Source organism: Ochotona curzoniae, unplaced genomic scaffold (assembly GCF_017591425.1).
Source record: "Ochotona curzoniae isolate NIBS_2020 unplaced genomic scaffold, NIBS_Ocur_1.0 scaffold_4506, whole genome shotgun sequence".
Taxonomy (NCBI): domain Eukaryota; kingdom Metazoa; phylum Chordata; class Mammalia; order Lagomorpha; family Ochotonidae; genus Ochotona; species Ochotona curzoniae.
The window spans coordinates 10,648,397-10,673,502 of NW_024467119.1; the positions used below are offsets into that span (position 1 = coordinate 10,648,397).

A 25,106-nucleotide genomic window follows, 5' to 3' on the forward strand; every position below is an offset into this window, starting at 1 on the left:
TGGACCATAGTCTTATAACCTCATCATCATTTTCACGATAATGCATGGCATACGAAACTAGGTAATTAAAATTTGGAGAATTTTTGTATTGCTTAATGTTAAAATTGTAAGCCTTAGTAAGTTTCATGTTACTTTCCAATACTGAAGATGCCCATTATTGGAGTCAAAGCAAAGATTTCTTTAGATGAATTTGCCAAACAAAACGGAAGTCAGCAAGCAGTAGCAATCATTCCAAATATGGCCTTTGAACATTTCCTTTCATAATTTCTGTGGCTACTTTTTTGCTACAGTGACATAGTTGAGAAATAGAGTTTTGTAAGATTGTTTCTTTTTTTCTTTCCTTGACCTACATCATTCATGTGAGTGTTGTAATTACGACCCCCCTTTTTTTCCTTTGAAAAGACAAGTTGAACTTCTGTCAACAGAATGGTTAATTAACACATCAATTGTTGAGTGCTCCATTTGTATCAAATACTAACTCTATAAAAGTGAATAATGTTCAGCTTCTTTGGAGGCATACTGACAATGTTAGTCAGTCCCTGATGCTGTCGATCGACTAACATTCCCAAGTTCCTATGTTAAGGCACCGGCTCCAAGTTAGACATATTTGGAATTCGGTCTTAGTAAGAGATAATGAAGGTTACATGAAGTCATAATGATGGGGTCATAAGTATGGTTATTGAATAACAGTAGAAACATTCTAACTCTCTGCCCCCTCTACCCCCAACATACACGCTCACACACACAAGCACACACAGAAAGAGAGAGGGAGAGAGAGAGAGAAGGTCATGTGCAAGCAGCTCTCTGCTCACCACAGAGAGAGCTCTCACCCAAACGAGCGCTGCTGGACACTGATATGGAACTCTAGTTGTCAGAACTGTGGTCATTTCTGTTCTTCCATCCATTTACTTTGTGGCATTTTGTTACATCAGCTTAAATGAAATAAGCATATACCTTATCCGCAAAGGACAAAAATGCAGTGGGGCTGCAAGGAAACTCAGCCATACAGGACTCCATATACCAGGGACCTCAACTCTGGCTTAAAATGCCAGCAAGAGAAACAAGTTGCTATCTTGGTTGATGACTTCCAGGTTTACATGGCTTCAATCGTCTCTTCGAGTGTTCATCAGAAATCCAATTTCCCCACCTGTCTTGTTGTCTGTGTTGTCTTTGTTTTTCAGTTCTGTGTTGTCCATCAGGATCAGCAGATTATCTGAGGCCAGAGTGAAAGGACTGTTCCAAGTTTGGGGATCATTAATGTCTTTGAGATTGCGTGCTTATTGCTGAAGCTGCCACAGAGGGATGAGGCCTGCAGGTGTGGCTCAGTAGCCCAGGCCGAAGGACAACGTGGGCAGATGAGTGTCCTGAGCACTGCTTTCGTGCCGGGGAGGGTGGTGGGTGCACAGATGTTTTTTCAAGCAGTTCATGGGAACATGAAATGAAAACACAAGTTTAGAGCTGAGTGTTGAGGTGCAGAGTTGTAAACCTTTTCTTGGGGTGAGACCCACATTCCATACTGAAGTGCCTGAGATGGAACACATCTTTCCCCTCATGTTTGCTTGATTTCTAAGCAACAGTTTTCAGATTACACAAGCCCGTCTCCCCATCTCTGATGAGGTTGGATCACAGAGATTCTAGATATATTTGGAAAGCATTTTACATACTGAGTTTAAAATACCTGACTCCTTGCCTGTGAAAATTCCAGCTCGGGGTTTTATTAGTTTCCCAGCGGAGATTGATATATTCTCCTAATCTCTTGCTTTTGATGTTGAAATGAAACATTATGTACTTGATCCAGAAGGCCACTCATTGGTCTGCTGAGACATCTTTGCATCTTTCAATAGATGATGGCACACATTTTATGGATGTTTCTTAATACTCTTTTAGTGCTTATACATGCAACTATAACACAAAATCTTCAAGTTGCTTCAATTATTAATTAATTAGATTAGTTAATTATTTAATTAAAGTGTGACCTGGTTTACCACAGGGACATGAAACTAGGTTTACCTGGGGTTATTTGTTGAGTGAAAAGGCAATTTATAGTTAATATTTTTTTCAGTGAAATATATAAAAGTCACCTCATATTCTGGTGCTTTTTCCATTGTGGTATGCACTATGTCCTATAGCCCCTTGAAATTTTGTATAAGCATTTATTGTATCATAGATTCCTATGTTTTAGAATCTAAACATTAAAACCACATATTTGAAATAACTGTAAATGTGTTACTGGGTTGCTGGGTAAAACACACATTAAAAAGTTTGATTCACCTAGACAGAAGAATATTAAACTAGTAAACCACTTCTAAAGGACCATACTACTGTGATAATATGGTGGGAAATGGTAGGAGGAGAAAAGGGGAGGGAAAAAGGGGAGGGAAAGGGGCAGATCACTATACCTGTCAAACTGTATCATGGAAAATAATACCAACACTAAAAAATAAGTGATTTCAAATGTATTCCTTACTGTTTCATCAATTCTAGCAGCCAGAGGATAGGACTGAGTTGAGCTGTTGTAGTTGTGTGAGGTATTCCTAGCAAGAAACGAAAGTCAAGTGGAGTTTGGAAAGTAGAAATAATCAATCTCTTATCTCCATCTTCCTCCTCAAACTTTCGTATGCTGTTGTACTTGCCAGTTGAGGACTTGTTTCCAGGTCAGCTTTCCAGTGTCCACTTGGGTATTTCAGCTGCTTGAATTCTTCTTCTGCTGTTGTCTCTGTTTGCTAACTTCTGTTGCAGTGCTCAGTTGCCATGCTGCTAATGGCAGCCTCCCAGCATTCTCTTCCCCTTGTAAAAGTAGGAAACACATCCATATAGTTGGCACACGAAGGCCGGATGTCTATGCTTTAATGCTTTTTGTTTGTGCCGTGTTTATTTACAAGTGGATTAAAATGCTTGAAGCATGCAACTCATGAAGAGCCTATGTGTGTTTCCTTCTGCCCTTGTCCATTCCGCATAGCTTTCCATCCTTTCTGTACAACCTGCTCTCAGCTCAGACCCGGTGGGTGGCTTTCTCTGAAGGTGATGCAGACACTGCTCTATAATTAGACTAGAGGGAATGTTGCAGAGGAAAGCCATCACTGTTTCCTTCCTCAAGGGATTGTCATCTCTGCGACAAACTCCACATTCATGAAGAGCTACTATCATCAGAATACATATGTACCTTTTTTAAAGGAAGCTTTATTCGTTCTTGAATGTGGTTCAGACACGTATTGCCAACCACTGGCAACTCAAATTTATATCTGACAGTTTGAGGAAACTTATTCCCATAGACACTGTCCTCTCTAGAGATTCAGTTTTTAAATGTATTGTAGAAATTCCCATTTAAGAACCAGGGAACAAAGTTGTCATTTTTGTACTGTACTTAACTATCAACTCCTTCTTACATATTTGTATTTCTGAGAACATCAAGTGTTTGTGATAAAAGTTTTTTCATTTTCTGGGCAAAGAGCAACAAAAAACTAATTCTAATTGTGTGTATAAGGAATACTGAATATTTCATATATTTTTGTTAGAAAACCAAAATGACAGACATTTGTTGATACTAGCATCTGATAGCCAATTGCCTTGGTTCAAGTCCTTGCTCTGTTTCCTGTTAGCTTCCTGCTAATATGCACCCTATAGGGCAGCAGGTAATGGCTCAAGTAAATGGGTCCCTGCCACCCACACGGGAGAACCTGATTAAATTTCTAGTTTCTAGCTTCAACCTGGTCCATTCTCAGCTGATGCAGTGTTAGGAAGTGAATTAGAGAAAATGAGAGGATTAAAGATCTTCCCCCCCACCCCTCCCTGTCTCTGTAATTTGGTTTCCCTACAATGAAAATGGCAGTTAATAGATTTTAAAAAGTCAAGCAGAGGGTAGATAGTAAAGATATTTCTTTTGCTGTTTGAGTGTTAGATTTCTATCTAAATTATTAGAGCAGACAATATAGAACACCGGAGAAGAGCAGACAGAATCCTGCTTGGGCACTTGGTAGCTCTGCCTAGCAGAGGATCTTACGTCACCGTGGGTTTCCCAGCAGCCATTCAGGGCTTGGACTACATAACCCTCAATGCAGCCAATCCTCATTTGTCATGCCACTACTGAAGGTCCAAAGTTGGCATTCTCAGTACTGATGGGTTGGACCACCAGCCACTCAGGTTTCAATGTTGCAGCATACCCCAGTTTCTCCATCCTTTTGGACCTGTGGCATTTCAACTGATGATCAAGATCTGCCAGTGCTCCACATTAAATATTTCTTCGCTACATTTATTTTTTTTCTATCTCCATTCTGAGATCCTTTTACCTTCAGGCTTGTATGTCATGGATTCATTTTTTACAGAAAGGCCAGAATGACCTGTTTCCAAAGCATTAAGTTTGTATTATTCCTTGAATAAAAAATATTCCATGATTCCACTTAATCAGCTTTCTCAGTTCAGACTCATATAATAACTACCTGGGTAACCTTTACAAAAATAACATCATTGCTCCAAGTCTTGAGTATTTTTCCACCGAGTCATTTGTATGTCCCTACTGCCATATGTCACAGTGGACCTTACGCAAGACAACGCCCAGTAGGCTGAGGGCTGATTGAACACACAGAGGCCAACACTACTTGTTATTCATCACAGTTACGTTTATGCTACATTTACTAACATGCTAATGCCACATTGCCATCATTGTCTCAATTCAGCCTTTTGTCTTTTGATCTGTGTGAAATATCTTCTCTGATTAACATCACAAGGTTGACCAGTAGCTGTGTCTCAGCAGTCAATTTTTGTGTTTTTTCCAAAGAACCATCCCTGATGTCCTTTATGTCTGTCCAGGTTATGCAACCAAGTCAGAGTCTTAGAGCTGCTGCAGCAAAGGAACACAGCTGGGTGACTTCAAAGACAGAGACGTGCTCTTTGTGTGTCTGTATCCAAGGCTCTCTCTCCTTACAAGGACACCCATCACCATGGATTAAGAGCCCACCCTTTGAATGTAACCTCATTTGATGAACTCATTACACATGTAACAAACCTATTTCCATATGAAAGTTACACTCTGGGGTCTGGAAGGGACACAGTTCACCACACAGTAGCATCCCCTATATGTGCTTTGATGTCACCTGTACACACATACAATTGTGTGGTTACTCTTGCCCCTGGCATGTGAGTCACCTTTTCTTGTGTCTGTTACCTTTAAAAGATTGTTTTACCAAGCATTTGCTGTGCAAAATCTATCCTTTCCTTCTTAGCTCTAGACGCATATGAGGCTTTTAATTCATGTTGATTAAATGCATAAATCTTTACTTATTATGTAAAAACAGATTTTATGATACAGTAGATAAAAAGGGTTGATAATGCCACATAATATATAATCTCCTCTTTATTTTCTCGTTATGGTGGAAAAAGAATGTAAAAATGCTTTGAATCAAGAACAAAAAGCATTTAGTTCTTTTCCCAGGGTTCTCACTGTTTGCATAGCCGTGGGAAAACTGCTTAATTTCTTTATGCTTATCTGTGAAATATAAATGAAAGAAGCTATAGCTTACAGATCCAGTTTCCGATGTTTCTATGTTTGCATTTGCCACTGTAGAATCATCAGAGATTCAGTTTAATCAGAAGCAAGAGGCTGTTTAGGAAGAGAATGTGGCATGCAAAGGAGTTTGCTCTGTGGAAAATGGAGGGTCGTGACAGCCAAGTGGCAGTGCCAATGAAAGCAGTGGTAAACCTGGGTGACAAGGAATACACTAGCAATCAGCTGAAGTGGTCACACATACAAACACATACACAGTGTCCAGCTGGTTGGATTTCGGCAGGAAGAGAGGAGAAAGCAATTTACTTGTCGAACACCTCCACAGATGCTGAAAGCACTGCCGTCTCCAACTGAGTGGGGTGACATTCTTACCAGTATGTAGGGTTTTTTATGTAGGTTTTTGTGAATAGGCATCTCAGTGAGGCCTCTGTTGAAGTTTGAACATCTGTAGTCATTAATTATTTACATTTGCCCTACTGTACGCCACTTCGCCTTGCCCTCTCTATCGCGTAGCCCTATCTCTGCCCCTGTGGCTTTAAATATAGTACGTCTCAGAACAATATTGTGGTTTTCTTGAACTATTAGTATCGTTGAACATGGGCTTTGGATTTACTGCTTTCTTTCTTCTCAGAGTGAAGCATGTACGTAATTTTGATCATACTTTCCTTATACCACTGAAAATGAGCAGATGTTTCTTAATCATTACCAGTCTTAAGAAGGTCTCTCCAGGGCCTGAAGATATTGTTAATGTTGGAAGATGGAGTTGGTTTTGGAGTAGAGCACAAGTTTTCTGTACTAAATTGGATGCAATTTTTTGCTGTTACTCACCATCCAAATGATACAGGAATTGCTTTTCTTCATGGAATGGAGGGTGATCCAGGATAAAGAATGCAAAGGGAATTCCGAGGTGCTAAGTGGAGCCTTTCTACCAAGCACAGTTGTGCCTTGAGTCTTTGATCAAAGTGAAATTTTATGAGGTTTGAATGTAGAATGCTTTCCTTGGTTGCTTGTCAAGATGTTTTATTTTTCTTGGAAGCCCAAATTAAAGACTTAAAAGAGACTACTTTTTTAAGAAACTTTATTTATTTTGTTTATACCTTTTCAAAAATTCTCAATTTTTCATGATATAGTTCTTGGGGCTCAGTGATTTCCCCTTTCACCCTCTGTCCCCACACTGTTTTCCCCTAATTTGTAGTAGTAGTTTAGTCCCTCAAAAACAGTCACAAGTCCATCGTTCTGCTACGTAAGTGTACCCTGACATTGTAGGTATAGGCAATGGTAAAAAGTCAGCTTTCTATTATGAATGTATTTAGCAGTTCATTGGAAGTCCATTTGTATTCAGAAGTAGAGATGCATACTGCAGTGTATCTTCCCTTCATGGTATACTGGCCTCCATTATATAGATAAATATATGTGTATATACATGTTTACCTGTATATCTATTGATTTGTATTTTGCATAAAGGTTGCATCATATCAGAGAGAACATATAGTATTCATCTTTTTGGTTTTGTTTTGCTTCATTGAGCATAATGGTCTCTAGTTAGGCCATTTTGTTGCAATAGGTAGAATTTCATTCATTCTAATGGCTGTGCAGTATTCCATCGAGTAAATGTACCACAGTTTCTCTATCCACTCCTCTTTTGGTGGTCGTCTGGATTCAGTGTCTTCACTACTGTGGATTGTGCTGCTCACTTTCTCATATGCGTATTTCATTTGCTTTGGATGTTGTCCCAGTAGTGGGGTAGCTGGGTCACATGGCAGATGGATTTTCAGTTATCTTAGCTCTCTCCATACCGTCTTCCATAGTGGTTGTACTAGCCTACACTCCCACCAACAGTGAAGTAGCGTGCCTTTGCCCTACATCCACACTGCAGATGTTGCAAGTAGAGTTCTGAATGTAGGTCGCTCTTAGTGGAGGTAGGTGTAGCCTCAGTGTGGTTTTATTTGTATTTCTATGATAGCTAGGGAACTTACGCATTTTTTCATATGTCTATTAACCATTTCAATGCTTATACCTTTTAAAATAATTTACTTGTTAACTGTTTTAAAATGTCAATAATCTTGTCACAGATTTTAAGGAACACACTGTTTTTTGAATTTTCACCTTCTTCTGCATTCCATCTGGGATTGTCCCAGACATCATTGGTTTTATGCTTTAAAATAATCAAACTACAAAGAAACAAAATTCAGGGGCCTTAGAAATCATATACTGGTTTCTTCTTGCTTCTGAAACAGCAGAATTTCAGTTGCAGGCTCCTGAGTTTAAACTGAGGTCACTTCCTGTTTCACTGATGATCTCTAATGTCATGGTTGTGCATTACTTAAATCTCTCTGCATGTTTTTATATATAAGGTGTTGTCAGTAGTCTTTCCTACTCCTTTGCCTATTCTACACAATTTTCAAGCATGTTAATTACCTGTTATGAATGATAAAGTATAGATGCAATTAAGGTGGTAAAGGGGTCACTCTGTTAGCAAATTTTACAGTGAAAAAGTTACAACTTGCATTCTTGGAATTGTACCGTTTTAATAAAAGAAGACTTTATTGAAAACAGAAAGCACTCTGGTAGGGCTTTGTGGGCATTGTGGGCATCGTGGGCATTGTGAGTGCAATGCAATAAATGAAAGCTCTCAATCTTTCTCTCTCTCTCTTCCTTCCACTGTACCTTTCCCTCTCTGCCTCTCGCTGTGTCTCTTTTCTTTAAACAAGTGAAAAAAACAAAGAGAACAGTAAATCACTGTGATGTGCTAGATTATTCTCCTACTTACGTGACAGAATAATAAATAGGAATAATGATGTCTACTTTGTAGTAGGCATTCATAAATGCATTTTAAATTTTATTATATCATTATCAAAATATTTATGAAACTACTTCTCAGAAATAGTATAATAATAGTGTAATAATAGTTAATACTTATTGATGAGTGTTTTATATCTGAATTTTTTTTTAAGATTTATTTTTATTATTTTTTCATTGGAAAGGCGGATATACAGAGAGGAGAGACAGAGAGGAAGATCTTCTGTCCGATGATTCACTCCCCAAGTGAGCGCAACGGGCCGATACTATGCCGATCCAAAGCCAGGAGCTTCTTCCGGGTCTCCCACACGGGTGCAGGGTCCCAAAGCTTTGGGCCGTCCTCGACTGCTTTCCCAGGCCACAGGCAGGGAGCTGGAAGGGAAGCGGGGCTGCCGGGACTAGAACTGGCGCCCATATGGGATCCTGGGCGTGCTAGGTGAGGACCTTAACCACTTGCACCACCGTGCCGGGCCCTTTATGTCTGAATTTTAAGAAATTATGAATTATACATATTTACTATCAATGTTTCTACTAGAGTAGACTACATATTCTGTTTAATACTTTGCATACAAAACAAAACCAATTTTAATGACAGACATAAAGAGATGCAATCTTGACATTTCAGCAATAGAAAGTTTCTTCAGTATAACATCACATTTTATGGAATATTTGTTATTTATTAATCATCTTCTCTCAATGGAGGCATCAGATGTTTATTATTTAGAACAGAAAGTATGACATTAAATACCTTGTATTTATTTTCTTTGTTGTTTATTTGTTTATAAATATCATGTTCTCCTTTACGTTTTCATCTAAAATTTAAGATAAAATTTAAGATAGTGATGGTTTTCTCAATTAGTCATCAGATATGAAGACACTCCGCTGGCTTGACTTAAAAAAAAAAAGACTTCGCTGATTCACTCCCTAAGCGGCTGTAATGGCTAGAGCTGAGCCAATCCGAAGCCAGGAGCCAGGGACTTTTTCTGGGTCTCCCATGCGGGTGCAGAGTCCCAAGATTTTGGGCCACCTTTGACTGCTTTCCTGGGACACAGGCAGGGAGCTGGATGGGAATTGCTGCTGGGACATGAACCTGTGCTCAAGCGGGATCCTGGCACATACAAGACAAGGACTTTAGCCACTAGGCTATCTCACCAGGCCAAGTATTACCTCATCTAAAGCATTTCTCTTAATGCTGGTTTGTGGGCCAAGACTGAGAAAGACAAGTGTCACATACTCTTTGAAGCTAACACCTGCTGTGTAATAAGGTGCCCTTTGAAGTCTTCAGGAGAATCATTTTAAGATCAACTAATCCTTAAGACCTGGAGCAACTCAACAGATGCTATTCAATTCTTAATGCTGTGTACTGCTTTTGTGACAAGTGGCAAGCCAGACTATTGGGCCAGGCATCTTGGGTGACCTACCTCTGGCCAGAGGTTCAATACGGAAAATAAGTATAGTGTTTATGGGCAGAGAAATAAGTTAAAAGTCTTAGATATGAAGTTAATACTGATAATCCAGAAAGACTATAACTCCCATTAAATTTTTTTTAAAGATTTATTTTATTTTGATTGAAAAGGTGGATATACAGAGAGGAGAGACAGAGAGGAAGATCTCCCATCAGATGATTCACTCCCCAAGTGAACGCAACGGCTGATGCTATGCCGATCCAAAGCCAGGAGCCTCTTCCGGGTCTCCCACGCAGGTGCAGGGTCCCAAAGCTTTGGGCCGTCCTCGACTGCTTTCCCGGGCCACAGGCAGGGAGCTGGAAGGGAAGCGGGGCTGCTGGGATTAGAACCGGCGCCCATATGGGATCCTGGGCGTGCAAGGTGAGGACCTTACCAACTTGCGCCACCGCGCCGGGCCCATACTCCCATTAAATTTTAAATATGCTTCATACAAGGCATGAGATAATAATTTCCCAGTTTGTTTAAAAATAGGAAAAATATGAAAATGAAAAGTCGAGATTAGATTTCAGTGGTAATCAGCATCGCTATAACATTTTCAGTTTTGCTCATCATATTTCAGCATGCATACTAGTTAGCAAGTATTTTTAAATGTTTAATTTTTCTGCTTTTAAGAAGAAGTATTTTTTTGCTTGTTAGAGAGAGAGAGTGAGAGAGGGAGCGAGAGAGAGAGAGAGAAAGAGAGAGCGCGTATGTCGATTTAATCCCTAAATTACTGCAACAGCTGGGGGGGTTGGACTAGGCTGAGGCCAGGAGTCAGAAACATCATTTGGGTTCAGTACCTAAGGGGCTTAAATATTTTCACCGTCTTTTGTTGCTGTCCAGGCCATTAGCAGGGAGTTGGAACAGGAAGTGAAACTGCTTTTATGTAGGGATCCCAGTGTCACAGGCAGCTGTTTAATGTGCTACACCATGATGCCATACCCTCACTTTATATTCAGTAAGGTGCTTTTTGTTTCTTAGTTTGTTTCAGGTAAGTCGATAAAATAAATTACTCTTGTCCTCACATCACATAGTGGGGATGGATTTTCATGTTATTTCATCAGCACTTACTACCCACATTCCTCATACCATATACTTTGAAAGTAATATAGGTGTTATGTCTTTCAAAAGAATTTGCTCCTTTTTGTTTTCTCTGGGGCAGATTGGTCAATATCTTAAATAAAAGGCCCTTTCAACAGACATGTAACACATTTGTATGTAGGATATTACATGTGGCTGCCACAAAATAGATCTGGTGATCCCCTTCCCAGTTCTTGGTAACACAAGTGTGGTTTGTTGCTTCTTCCCCAGTGGCTCCATCCTTAAGCAGAGATTGCCTCTCTCCATAGGATATCATGTTCCCCCTTTACTGAGTCTGTGCCTGTCATCTGATACCCTTCTGCTGGCATGATTTAGCGCTAGGCGCGTTGACCTGGAGTATACATTAGCTCATTTCAGCCATAATGCTATAAGGGGTGATCTGCTTAGATACATAATATGCTTATTTTTTAAATGTGATGTAAGGTAGGTCTTCACTTTGCTGATACAATGTTGCCCAAATAAAACATACAAAGTGCAGTAGCCAACCTGATGCCACAAAACAAAGAGCCAAGAAAATTTCATAGAATTCAAGCAGTGGACATAACCCTTTAAAATTTTTTTTCTGAATCAACAAATTTTGAACTAACTCTTCTTCTGTTGTTCTTAGCATACAAAATTATGCGGCCCTTATTCAATTCATTTCTATTTGTGCTATTTGTTGTGCATTATTTTTCTCTTCTATTTATTGTTTCCTGGTGATGTAATAAATTGAAGCAGGTGGGATAAGTGTGTTTCCTGCTCTCATGGCTGAACTTATGACAAGAGTCAGCCTAACTAGTCCTCTACAGAAAGGAGGAGAGGAAAAACGCCAAAAAGACGGCCTGGAAAATTATTGATCCTCAGTCACCGGCACAAATGAGGTTTGTTTTGTGGTTTGTGATGCTATGCCATGTCTATCACATTATTCTTACAAGGCATGAAGAGAACTGAAACTGACTTTATAAAGTGTAATAAACCTACTACTGCACTCCTCAAAATCTTCTGTATGATGTGGTTAGATACCAAACTTCATCTCCTTCTGCTGTGTGTTTCTGCTTAGGGAATCTTTCGTTTTCAAGAAGGCCAAGTATATGCACATAAACACACTTGCACAGTTGTTCACTTTCTTCGGCTTGGTGCTTCATTAAAAGCAAATGTGCTGAAGCCAAATGTGTTTTTCTTGGAGCATCTTACCAGTTTTCTTTCATAGGCTTTCATGTTAGGTGCATACAACATGAAACGTAAGAGTCTCTTTCTTTCCTGCTTCCTTTCTGAGAGTTGCATTCGCTGTCTCTTTGTTTTTCTCATATAAGGAATTTAGTTTGAAAATACCGCATGCTGACATGAAAAAGTCTTAACTAAATGATTCACTATGACATCTCTTGTCTTAGTGCAGTCAAGCAAGTAGGACTTTTTTGCAGCTTAGAGAATAAAAGAATGCCTTCCAGCACTCTCACGAAGTCTAATGAATTAAATCTGTGGCTGAGTTAAAGAAAAGGGTAGGATTACATGAGCACTTTTGAAAATAGAACCAAACATTAATACCTGAACTAACTCCCAGTGAAGTGGGTATTGCCTTCACTTAGGGAAAAGTGGAGTGTAAAATATATATATGGATGTATTATATGTTTACACACAACATATGAAATACTCTATTTTGTATTGAGATGAAAGCAAGCAATGGCATTGTTTGATACACATTCAGATAATGAATTCATGCACACCTTCTGGTTTGTTTGGTTAACCACACGTGCTGAGAAAGGAGCTTCAGCTCTGATATATTGTCACAAATGGATGGCAATAAAGCAACACACATGCAGTTGCATTTATTTTTCCACACAAACCTTTTCGTAAGTTTCCCTGCTTGTGGTTGTAGCATTCAGCTGCTGAAGGGGTGCAGCTTAGAAGGCACTAATCCAGAGCCCAGACCTGAGCTGTGTTCCCAAGCCCTCTGCATGAACCTGTTACACATGCGCACATTTCTGAAATTGCTAATCGTTTTATTTTTAGAATGGGCTCTCTGAATGTTTCCTATGGATGTCAACTGCTTATTATTGTAATCAATCCTGTCAAATATTGCCCAGAGATATGTGGAACTTTTGGAAATTGTACTTCTTTGCAAAGATTATTACATTGTCAAATATATGCCTACATTTTCAGAGCATTGCTTCTTAAAATTCCCTGGAAGAAGCCCTTTAGGTTCATAAATGTGTAAATGTATGTTAGAATAAGAGAATGTGAAAATGTGCAATGTGCTTTTTTTTTTAAATGCAACTGAAAAAAACAATTTATTACGTAAGGATTAAATAAATGCTTTACTATTGTTCTTTTTCGTATTTTGTGAGATTTTGAAATAATCCAAAAGGCCATTACGCACTGCACAAGTGTCGGCCTAGTGAGAAAGATGCCAGTTAGTGCCCGGCTGTTTGGTGGATGATGTGTTCATGTGCGGTGCCCACATCCTCTGTGTGCGTGCCTTTGATGAAGGCTCTGCTTTCCATCCATCGTCCAGCTGATGTACTTCCTTGCTGGGTGCAATGACGGCTGAAGCACTTGGGTGCCCACCACCCCGTGGGAGACCTTAGGAGTTCCTTGCTGTTGACTTCAGCCTGCACATTCCTGGCTGTTACCAGCATTTTGGAAATGAGATCTTGCTTTGTGTCTTTCTGTAGCTTCTATCAATTTCAAATGCATACATACATATATACATACATTAGACACACACACACCAACACACACAAACCATTTACAATGTTCATATCGTCACCTGGAGGGCACAAGTTCAATGTCCGACTCTTGCTTTTGATTGCAGCTTTCCACTAGTAAGGGCCCTGTAAGGCCACTGTTTGAGTGCCAGCCTACATGCAGAAGCCCAGGGTTGAGGTCCTGGTTCTCACCTATGGTCTGACCCAGAACATGGTGTCTGAACATCATAGACATTTGAGAGGAAACCAATTGATAGCATTACTCTGTGTCTCTCTCATATAAATATGTAAGAAAAAAATCCTTTGAAAATGTTTGAGTGTTAAAAAAATGAGACAGTGTTTTCCAACTTCTGCAAGGTTTATCTTTATTGGTCATCTGATTCTATTGTGTTTCACTACGTTCATAGCAATAAACTTTGACGTTGAGTGTTTATTCCATCGGGAGCAAAGCAAAACAGACAGGTTTGGTATGTGTATGTACATGTGGGGACTGACTTCCCAGGTAGGAATTTGTTCTCCTTTCCCTCCTTTTTCTCTCCCTGCTTCCCTCTCCACTTCCTTGCCTTCCTCCCTTTCATTCTCCCTTTGTGTCTCCCCCCTCCCATCCCTTTCTGCCTCTAAATTAAAAGATAAAATCCAGCACTAATCAGTGATGTTTTATACATTTCCATTGCCAAAACATTATTAAAAATATTCCTTAACATATCCAGGAATAGCTTGTATGTGCACGCCAACTAGAGAAGAAAGCTATGTCTAGAAAATCTCTCTGTATTACACTTGTACATACAGGAAACGTCTTTACAATGCAAACAGTCAATGACACCATCTTTACATTTCGGTTAAGATAATTTTCAAAAGTATATTAGCAGCATGTATGGTGTTGCTCCCTGCTAATGGCCTGCATATAGTCAAGGTTAGCTTTAATGCCTGGGCCACCCACATGAGAACTTCAGGGGCTGTTCCTGACTTCTGGCCTAGTGGCCCAGTCTGATGTGTTGTAATCACTTGAGTTGTGGTTATATGATATCTCTCTTATTGTTTTTCTCTGTAACTCTGCCTTTCAAATGAATAATCAAATCCTAAAGAAAAATGTATTTGAGACATGTCTTAATTTGATTTACCTATTGAATGTATTATAATCAAACATGAGATAATTGAATGAAAATTTCTATCTGGATAATAAAGTAAAAGCAGTATCATTTTATTGAGTTTAGCATAAAACCAACAGTATTAACTGTTTTATAAGTTTTCAGAAATTTCTGAATAGTTGATACACACATAAGCCAAGCAATACCATTTTTGTTAGTACTTCATTACGTTGTCAAAAGTGGGAAAATGTAATTACTCAGAAATTATTTTCATTATCACTCAAAACAATGTTGGCTCAATAGTTCAATGAACTGTATTGGAATGAATAAGTAACAGTAAATGCTTCTATATCTTCTTACTCTCTTCTCTGGCAATCATCGTATAGTGTATTTTAAATTAAATAGTATTGCTTTAAAATTGATACTGCTAACTAGCAGAATTGAATGCATTAGTTAGATTTACTAAATAAACTTGATCAAGAAGTGGTCATTATTTGAGAATTATTTTGCATGTTTTTTCTTTTGAAAAGTCTGTTTACAAGTTAATATACTTTCATCTCTTTGCAACTTTTTCATGTTGAGAGGTTGATATTTCTGATTGCTGAATTCCAAATGAGATGGTCGGGAGCTGGTTGTCTGATAAGGACTAAGTTCAGAGTCTTTCAGCATGAATGGATGAATGAATCTTGGGCCATTAGCCTGATTCACCTCTCGGAATGTATGAGGATTAATTCAGTCAAGGTTCCCAAATGACTATGAGTGCTTGACTCGCTCTTTCACATGACAGCTGTATTCTGTTTTTCGCTCAATATTCTGGAAATCAGAAACTACCGTTTCATTACTGAGAGTCAGAAAAGTCATTTGACATGTCCACATCTGTTCCTTCCTCTGTGGAACTGCTGGCAGCATTACCAATCTCAGAAGGCAATAGAAAACAGCTTGGCAGACACTGTCTTCCATTCCAGGGCCTTTTCTCCTCTTGATTGTTTCCTCTGTGCAGAGGCATTTTTTGGTAAAAGCAACACCGTTGACTTATTTTTCCCTTTTTGCCTATGGTTTTGGGGTCATATTCAAGAGCTCATTTCACACATTAGTGTCAAAAAACTTTCTCCGTGTATATTCTTGTAGCTGTTTTACAATTTGGGCTTTGGCTTTTAAGTCTTTAATCCAATTGGAGATGATTTTTGGTTTTTTTTTAAGGAATTATTTTATTTTAATTGCAAAGTCAGACATATAGAGAGCAAGGAGGAGAGACAGAGAGGAAGATCTTCCATCTGGTGAATCACTCCCCAAGTGACCGCAACAGTTGATGCTGTGCTGATCCGAAGCCAGGAGCCAGGAACTTCTTCCAGATCTCGCATGTGGGTACAAGGTCTCAATGCTTTGGACCGTCTTGGACTGCTTTCCCAGGCCACAAGCAGGGAGCTGAATAGAAAGTAGAGCTGCCGGGATATAAACTGGCATCCATATGGGATCCTGGCTCATTCAAGTTGAGGACTTTAGCTGCTAGGCCACCGTGCTGTGCCTGAAATGATTTCTGAATAGGAGCAAAAAACATCCATATTATTCTTTTATGTGTGAGTGTCCGCCTTCTCCAATGCCAGGAGATGTCCTATTTGCTATTTTGTGTTCCTGGCACTTTTGTTGAAGATTAATTTTCCCTAAATTTGGGGGCTCTCTTGTGTTCCATTTCTCCATATATCTGTGTAATAGAGAGTTAATACACAAGACATATATGGAACTCAAATAACTCAATAGTAAGAAAACAAATAACCCAGTATAAGAAATTGGCAGGAGACTGACAAACATTTCTCAAATAAAGATGAATTGCCAACAGGTATATTAAAGGTGCCGAGTCCATGCATCTTCGTTAAAATGTGAATCATGATGATAGTGAAATGTCCTGTATCACCTGGTAGGATCAGTATTGTCAGAAAGACAAAACGTAACAGTAGATGAGGGTTTAGAGAAAACAAACTTCTTGTATTCTGTTGGCAAGGTGTGAATGTATGCACTCATCATGGCACTACGTATGTAGGCAGGATTAGCAGCATGTGGAGTCTTCAGAAAGAAAGTTAAAAGATAAAATGCATTAGAGAATAAATTGAGAAACAGTTGGTTTGTGATTCCCGAGTTGGATGAGTTTCATATATTGAACTGGCTTTGCTGTGTGTCTTGGACTTTTCTTAGGGTATCGCGCAGTAAAGCTTATAGTTTGATATAGGGTGAATATGTTTTCTTCTGTTTTGACTCCTAATTCACAGATTTGGTTTGTTTTTAGCCTGTCACTTCCTCTGTGTTGTGAGCTTTCTTTGGATAGACTCCTGAGTCTGTGTATAATGAACCTTCATTGACTTTCTGAATCACGTGACTGATTTTCATAATGAGAACAACAAATCGAAGAAGTGTGCCTTGTACTCATGCGCTATTCTTATCTTTGTAATGCATTTCCATAGAAGCACAAAAACACTTGGAGGTAACAAAATAACCAGTATGTACATGAAAACATAAATCCTTATTTTCTTTGGGAATTTTATCTAACATTTATCACTGTCATTTTCTCGTATGTTTCATGAGGACTCTAATGTTGGAGTGGAAATTATTTTAATATCACATTTATCATGGAAACATTCTGAAAATTTTATAAACTTCGAATAATGCCTCTAATACTTTTATAAGATTGTAATATTTTCTCGGGTATTAGTGGATTAGGATGCATTTTGACAATATTATTGCACTCTTATCATCCTTTGTTGTGGGTTTAAAAATATATTTAATATAAGACACGAGGGATACTGAGCTTCATTTTTAATTTATATTTATAAAAAAGGAATCAATGAACCAGCTGAGTTTAAAGCACATGAGAACACTGGATTATTTTCCTTTTTCACCTATAGAATTATGGAATGGATTTATTTTTTGACGATTTTGAAATAACTGTGGCAATATTATCTGGGGAATAAATTGTTTCAATTTCTTTGATCAGATCTTATGCTGGAGTTATTAAAATATAAACCAAGAAAAGGAACCATTAACTTACGCTTTCAAAATAGTCTTTAAATAATCAATATTGTAATGTATTTTGTACAATAGTAACATTCCAGAGATTAAGTCAGCCGTTCTCCATGTGAGTTTTAAGGATTTAATTTAAATTTAATATTGGCAGAGAAATAGCGTTGGATCACTAAGTTGCTTTGCAATGACTATTAAAGCAGTGCTGCTTGAGTTCTGGTTCTGGACACACTGGGATGCGTAGTGCCCAGGTGCTGTTGTAGAATCTGGTCTTGTAACTGAATCTTTTTGATTCTCGTTGCCTGTGTAACAAACATTTAACCTTTTTGCTCTCATGATAACTATTGATATAAATGGGAAATATGTTTGTCACAGCAGTGAAGGTGACATTTGTTATGCCTGTTATCCCAGTGGGTGTCACTGTGTTTTGAGTTCAGGCTCCACCTGCATTTCCAGGTTCCTACTAATGTGCGTCCAGTCAGGTAGCAGCTCAAGTCCCACGCGGGTGGGTCCCTGCCCCCACAGAATAATCCAGCCCTGACTTCCCGGCTGTGGGGCAAATGGGGAGTGGACCAGCTCAGGACAGATCTCCCTGTCTGCCTCACAAACGTGTGTGTGTATCTGTGTGTTTGTATGGGGGGTCTTAGTGTGTATTTGTGCATAAAAAAAGATTCATAGTTATCCATCTGTATGTGAAAATGAAAAGACTATACATAGATGTGAAAATGAGAAGTTGATAACAGAAGCAAAACTGTGTATCAATGGAAAATATATATACATTTCTGATAGAATATATATGATAATAAATATGGAAGATATATATATATAAGGTAGAATATATGTATATATTTGCATATATATCAGAGTATTGAGGGATACAAAAGCAACAGAAAAAGCATATTCTGATATATATTTATGTAGACTAATGTATTTTTATATGATATGAATATCTGATGCTTAGAAAGAATGTATTCTCTATATAAATAATATATACAGATGGAAAGATACAGATAAGATAAATATGCTGGTATATTCTTTATATATGAGAAAGAATTCTCATGTTTTGATACCTGGAGATCAGAATATTAATTTTACAGAATATGCTTTCACTTTTCATTTTATCTACTTGTATGTTCCTGTTCCTGGCGATTTCTAATTTTTTGTAACAGATGTTCAGATAACTTTCATAATGAGTATGTTGATGCCTGGAATTCTAGAACCTCAAATTTGAGTTACCAATATATTCTTCCAAGATGTATTATGGAAAAATAGCTAAAATATTTAATTTAACTTCGGGCATAATTTCTGATAGATTGAATTATATGTGATTTTAAAAAGAAACACAAGGGCCCAGAACGGTGGTCTTGCGGCTTAAGTCCCCAGAATCCCGTACAGGCACTGCTTCAATTCCAGGCGGCCCTACTTTTCATCCAGCTCCCTACTTGTAGCCCGGGAAAGCAGTTAGAGACGATCCAAGGCCTTGGGGCCCTTCACTCGCATAAAAGACCCAGAGGAGGCTCCAGGCTTGTTTGGATCAGCTGAGGTCGGGCCATTGAAATTACTTGGCAGTGAATCAGCAGATGAAAGATCTTCCTCTCTTCTTTCCTCTTCTCTGTATATCTGACTTTCCAATAAAAGTAAACAATTCTTTCCCCAAGAGGCCTCAACGGCCAGGGCTGAGCCAATCCGAAGCCAGGAACCAGGAGCTTCCTCTAGGTCTCCCACACGGGCACAGGATCCCGAGGCTTTGGTCCATCCTCCACTGTCCTCTTAGGCCACAAATAAGAATCTGGATGGGAAGCAGGGCTACCAGTACATGAACCAGCATGCGTATGTGATCCCAGCACATGCAAGGCAAGGAATTCAGCTGCTGAGTCACCCTGTGGGGCCTAACACAATGCATTTTTTAAAGAGTCATTTTTAATTTAAGAATGAAAAGAAATTCTCACTAAGGCTGACAAAACTACAACTCACCATACTTTCACTGCAAATCAACATGTGTTGTGCGCCACCTTCTCCTTGTATTGTCAGTTTCCTACCAAGTGTTCTGAGATTCAGGTCTCTTCAGAGAACAAAACTCTTCTTAAGAGAGTGATGGGGGGCCCGGCGCGGTGGCGCAAGTGGTTAAAGGTCCTCGCCTTGCACGCCCAGGATCCCATATGGGCGCCGGTTCTAATCCCGGCAGCCCCGCTTCCCTTCCAGCTCCCTGCCTGTGGCCTGGGAAAGCAGTCGAGGACGGCCCAAAGGTTTGGGAACCTGCACCCGCGTGGGAGACCCGGAAGAGGCTCCTGGCTTCGGATCGGCATAGTATCGGCCCGTTGCGCTCACTTGGGGAGTGAATCATCGGATGGAAGATCTTCCTCTCTGTGTCTCCTCTCTGTATATCCGCCTTTCCAATGAAAAAATAATAAAAATAAATCTTAAAAAAAAAAAAAAGAGAGAGTGATGGAAGATTCTAGCCTTGAAATTGTGTTACTGAATGAATAGGCAAGAACTCCCAGCAGGGAAAGGAGTGTCATTGAGTACACAGATGACAGGTTTTAGTCTACTGGTATATTGCACCAAGAATGCACTTATGAATGAATTACTGAATCTAGAGTGCTTCTGAGTCAGATTTACAGTAAAGAGGTCCCCGTGTCCTTGAATGTCATTTTCAGAGCAAAAGCTAATTTCATTTTGTGCATTTTCACTATGAATAAATTGATCCAAATCAGTTTAGCCTAGTTGCCACAAAAGTGATCAAATTCATGTATCTCTTTCAATATTGTTATTAAGTTATTCTCTTTAGGAATTTAAATTCATATTTTTAGGTTATAGAATATTGACGTTTGTGATAAATTATCTGTGAGATTACTGTTCAGCAGAAAACAGTAATGTGAAATTGGTTCTTAAAAATAATTTGCTTTTCTAGTCAGTAATACTAAATGCCCATAGACTACAACTATGTATTTTAATGTTTAAATATGAGGTTTGGCAGGCTTTGTCATCTTAATAAAGGTTCTAAATTGCTGTTTATATTTTGAAAAGATTGTTTGAAAGAGTTATGGAGAGATAGAGATGTTTCATCTGCTGGTTTACTCCCTAAGCAGCAACAACGGCCAGGGCTGGACCAGGTCAAAGCCAGGAGCCTTGTCAGGTTCTTGCTCGGGGTTAGAAGGGGCCCCAACACTTGGGCTGTACTTTGCTTTTTCTAGACCATTAACAGGGAACTAGATCAATTGTGGAACAGCCAGGACAGGAGCCAGCAGCCATATGTGACTCTGATATTACAGTGTCTTAATGCATTGAGCCACATGTTAACCTGAACTACAGGTTTTCAAGTGCCTTTACATGAATGTCTGCATAATCTGAATTTATTTGACTGCCGTCTAATAAAATTCTATAGTTGTTCTGTCTCATTGCATCTTTTGGGGGTGGGCGCCAGCTATGGGGGTGAGTCTTTCCTTTTAAATGTTCCGTTGTCTTCACATTTTCTGTATCCTGTATACCAGTTCATGTTACATTACAACTATTTAACTTTTAACTCTGAATCCTGCTGTGTTCAACTAAATTGTTAAATTAGTTAACATGAGCACACTGAATGGGTAGGTTTTTAAATTTTATTTTATTATTCCATGATAGCAGTTCTGTAGGCTCTGGGATCCCCTACCTGCCCAAATTCCCTTCCTCCACTAATTTCCTCTCTTTTATTACAATAGTGTAGTGACTTCAAAAACAGTCATAAGTCCATTATACAGTTTAGTTGTTTCCTCGATAAGCCCAAAACCCTGTACAGGCAAAACCTTTTGAAGTCTATGTTAAAACAGCGAACATCAAGGTGGTATTGATATGGCTAATGTTTTAACCTCGTGTAACCTTATGGTTTCTTCTCTGTTCTTCTGACTCTAGATGCAACAACAGGACGCAGTGTGCGGTGGTGGCAGGTCCTGACGTTTTTCCAGACCCGTGTCCAGGAACCTATAAATACCTTGAAGTGCAGTATGAATGTGTCCCCTACAGTATGTATTCTCTTGTACTTTATCTTCAACTTTATTCTGCATGCAATGACAATATAATCATTGGGAGAGCATAAAAGTAACCACAAAAGTTACGTGGGGAACAAAAAGTAGTCTACTTTTAATTTTTGAAGTCCGTAGATCCTGCGCGCCAGTGGAAGAATTAAATGCCGTCTTTATGGATAGGCAGTGTAGAATCTTGAAGCTGTGTTGCGGTACCTCTTCTAACGCTCTTTTCCTAATGTAAAAATATTCAGAACAGGTTGAAGCAGTGGCTGGTGAGGTGTGCATCCCTTCAGGTACAAGCCAACGGGGAGTGAACTATTCTTGTATTCACATCAGTCTCGAAGCATTTTGAATTTGATAGGAGCAGTTGTATCTAAGCCTCGTGTGTTATCAACATTTTGTGAATTAGAAATATATTCATCCGGGGAGAACAGACTGGAAAGGAAAAGGCAAGGTGTACTTGAACTCAAAGTTTTCCTTGAATGCATTTTTTTTACAGCCTGAAGAAAATTGTGGCTTTGCAGCCTTGAAGTTCCAATGAGATATGACAGTTTGTTCTTTCTGCAGGAATAAAGAAGAATCAAGCAATGTAAAATAAAGTTTTTTTTTTTTATATCCAAGGAAAGAATCACTGTCTCAAAGCATTTTTTTTTGTCTGACTAGTCAATTGTTTATGGGATTTGTTACTAACAATCAGCAAATCCTGCATTTTCCTATTAGAGGTTCAGCTCATCCAGAGGTGCAAACACCTGGCGTCATAGACAAGTCCCACGTTCCGCCTTCTTTTGATGTCCTGCACACAGCAGGTGTACGGTGCTGGGGCACCTTTGTAAGCACTTCTCATTCTTGCTTATTGGAAGAAAGCACATTGTGCTCATGAATTAGGAATGTGCATCATCAGGGCAGGAGAGAAATCTGGCCCGCCCCCCTCCCCCCGCAAAAAAAAAAAAAAAAAACAAGGTCTCCATGGTCATTGCTTCCACTGTTACCTCCATAGGCCCTTCTGTGAAAATAGAAAGCTGCTGCTTACCGCTGAGTGTTAAGAGGCATTGACCATCATAGAACTGAGGCAGTTACACTTGGATTGTGTAATGAGATCTTGATGAAATATGTATGCTTTTAAAAAGTCTTTAAAAAAAAGATTCAGTATGAAGGATCTTGTTTTTCTAAGGTAATTGAAGGAGATGTATGCTCATGTTTTGTGTTTTCCTGTATTGAAGCATAAAGCTGCCACGGAATGTCAGATTGTAGATTTCATACATGTTTTTTAAAGTAAGAACCTCATAGCTGGCTATTGAATTTCCTGTAGTTTTTCAGAATTTTTTTAAGGATAGCCACTCTAGAATCCTCTGCCAAACACAGTCTGAGATATCAACTACTTAAGTCACTTGGCTAGAAATTAGAAGTTGCTTATACACTTCTGCATGAAAGGATTACAGTTTACCACAGCTTACCTGTCTCTCGTAAATTCTCAGAGATGTGCAGTTTGTCCCTTTTGTATCCTATGTTTTGATGTTTCTGGTGATCTTGAACATTTGCTGACTCCAGTAGAAGTATGTCTCTATTATGAAAGTACTTATGTGATGATTTCATTAACCCCCTCTAGAGGGCGGTTTGATTTGCATCATGTACCATGATGATTTTGTTGAAATCGTCTTCAATCTGTTGGGCTGACAATGCAATACAGAATTAGAATACAGTTGGCAAATTTAACACGTTTTTTAGATAAAATAAAATAAAGAAAGCAGAAAACACCAAAATTAGTGATTGATTGGACAAGTGGGTTTGTTGTGCAGAAAGACAGCCAGAAAGTTGGGGTTTAGAATGAAGTCTAATCACTTACAGGAAGATTGGAGGCTTCCGTTCCAGCCTACTGCCTAGAAGTTTCTGGGTTTCACTAAAGGGATGGCCGCTGATATATTCAGAGTTGGATCGTTTAGCTCAGATAGGAAAAACAATTTTTCCACTGATGAAAAGATGAAAATATCTGCCATTTATTGACATTTTTAGATGAATTAAATGTTCACATACATTAATCTATTACTTTATTCTTACATAATTCTTAGGTGGTAGTATCATTTTACTGAAAGGGAAGTGGAAACTTGGTGGGTTCAAGGGAATGCTTCTTTTAAAAATGTAGACTAGCTAGAGAATGCCAGAGCAATGTTCGAATCTCCCTACCCGTGGCCTTCTGATGCAGGGATATCAGCATTGTACCACATAGATATTTCCTTTTGTGTTTTCACAAGTTATTTGATCTTGATCAATACGCACTAGATAAAATGACCATCAGTGCGGTGCTCACAGGTGTGGAAATATATCTTTAGTAGTCCAGGCTTTTTTGAGGTTTGCGGAAGAATCATTTATAAATGATTTTTAAGAAAGTTCTGTTCCTTTATTAGAACAAACGAATCACTACCATCTTTAGTTTTCCCAAGACATTCATGGGGCTTTATAACACAAACTATGTTTCCCCATTAAAACACCACTTGTTTTTTAGAATAAGGTTTTTAATTATCAATGCCAGACAAAAGCCTGTACTTAATGATATTTTTATGATTCTTGACAAAACATCATTATTACATTGTTATATACCAGTCTTCAGCTTTAGGATTTGACAGTAATATTGGAAAATCTTCTCATTAAGCTACTAAGTAAACAAATTAGGTTCTGTTTGTTTTACAGTTCATTAGTATCCATTTTCATTTTTGCATTTAAGATCTCAGACTGGTGTGTAGCAATGTTCTGATCAACGGCAGACTGCAGAAACGACAGTGGTCCCGTAAGATCATAGTGGAACTGCAGTTCTTCTGGTGCCTGGGATTTCAGTGTGCCGTTTCCATGTTTAGATTCATGAATAGCTGTGTGTTGCAGGTGTCTGTAGATCTCAACATAACAACATGCTATATAGGCTTGTAATCTGCCAGAAAGGGGCTGGAACCCTTGCTTGAGTGTATAGTAGGCTCTGCCTTGGAGGTTTGTAGTGCTACTCACTGGGATGTTTCCCAAATCATAGTATCACCAAACCATAGTGACTGTAATACCTGAGTATGTATTATTTCAAATATGTTCCTCTCGATAATGATTTTGGGAGAAATATTGTTGATTCTTTTCTTTAAGAATACTGTCAGTAAGAAAATAATCCCAAAGGTTGATGTTGCGGCACGGCGAATGAGCCAGCAATGGGCACCATTTCTTGTCTTGGCTTTCCACTTCTAATCCAGTCCAGTAAAGGAGTGAAGGGTACTCCAGATGCCATTCTATGAGCCCAGAGGGAAACTCCGGGCGTCTGGCTTGGGCCTGGCCCAGCCCTGGCTTTTATCACCATGTGCAAAAGAAACCAGAACATGAACATCTGTCTTTGTTTTTCTGTCCATAACTATCTTTTTAAGTAAATAAAAAGTAGATATTTTAAATAGCAGATAAATTTAACAAAAAAAAATCCATTGTAACTAAACATATTGCCAATAATAGAA

The 25,106-nt window shown here is 38.8% G+C and overlaps 1 protein-coding gene across 24 annotated transcripts in view; it reads left to right on the forward strand.

Annotated features, from left to right (window-relative positions):
• Positions 1-25,106, forward strand: part of ADGRL3 (adhesion G protein-coupled receptor L3) — a 472,380-nt gene that overhangs the window by 121,720 nt on the left and 325,554 nt on the right. For all 24 annotated transcript variants that reach the window (XM_040966525.1, XM_040966524.1, XM_040966523.1 and 21 more), the window contains one exon: positions 21,518-21,627. In XM_040966525.1, coding sequence (XP_040822459.1) covers positions 21,518-21,627 — 110 coding nt within the window. The remainder of the gene's footprint in view (positions 1-21,517; positions 21,628-25,106) is intronic.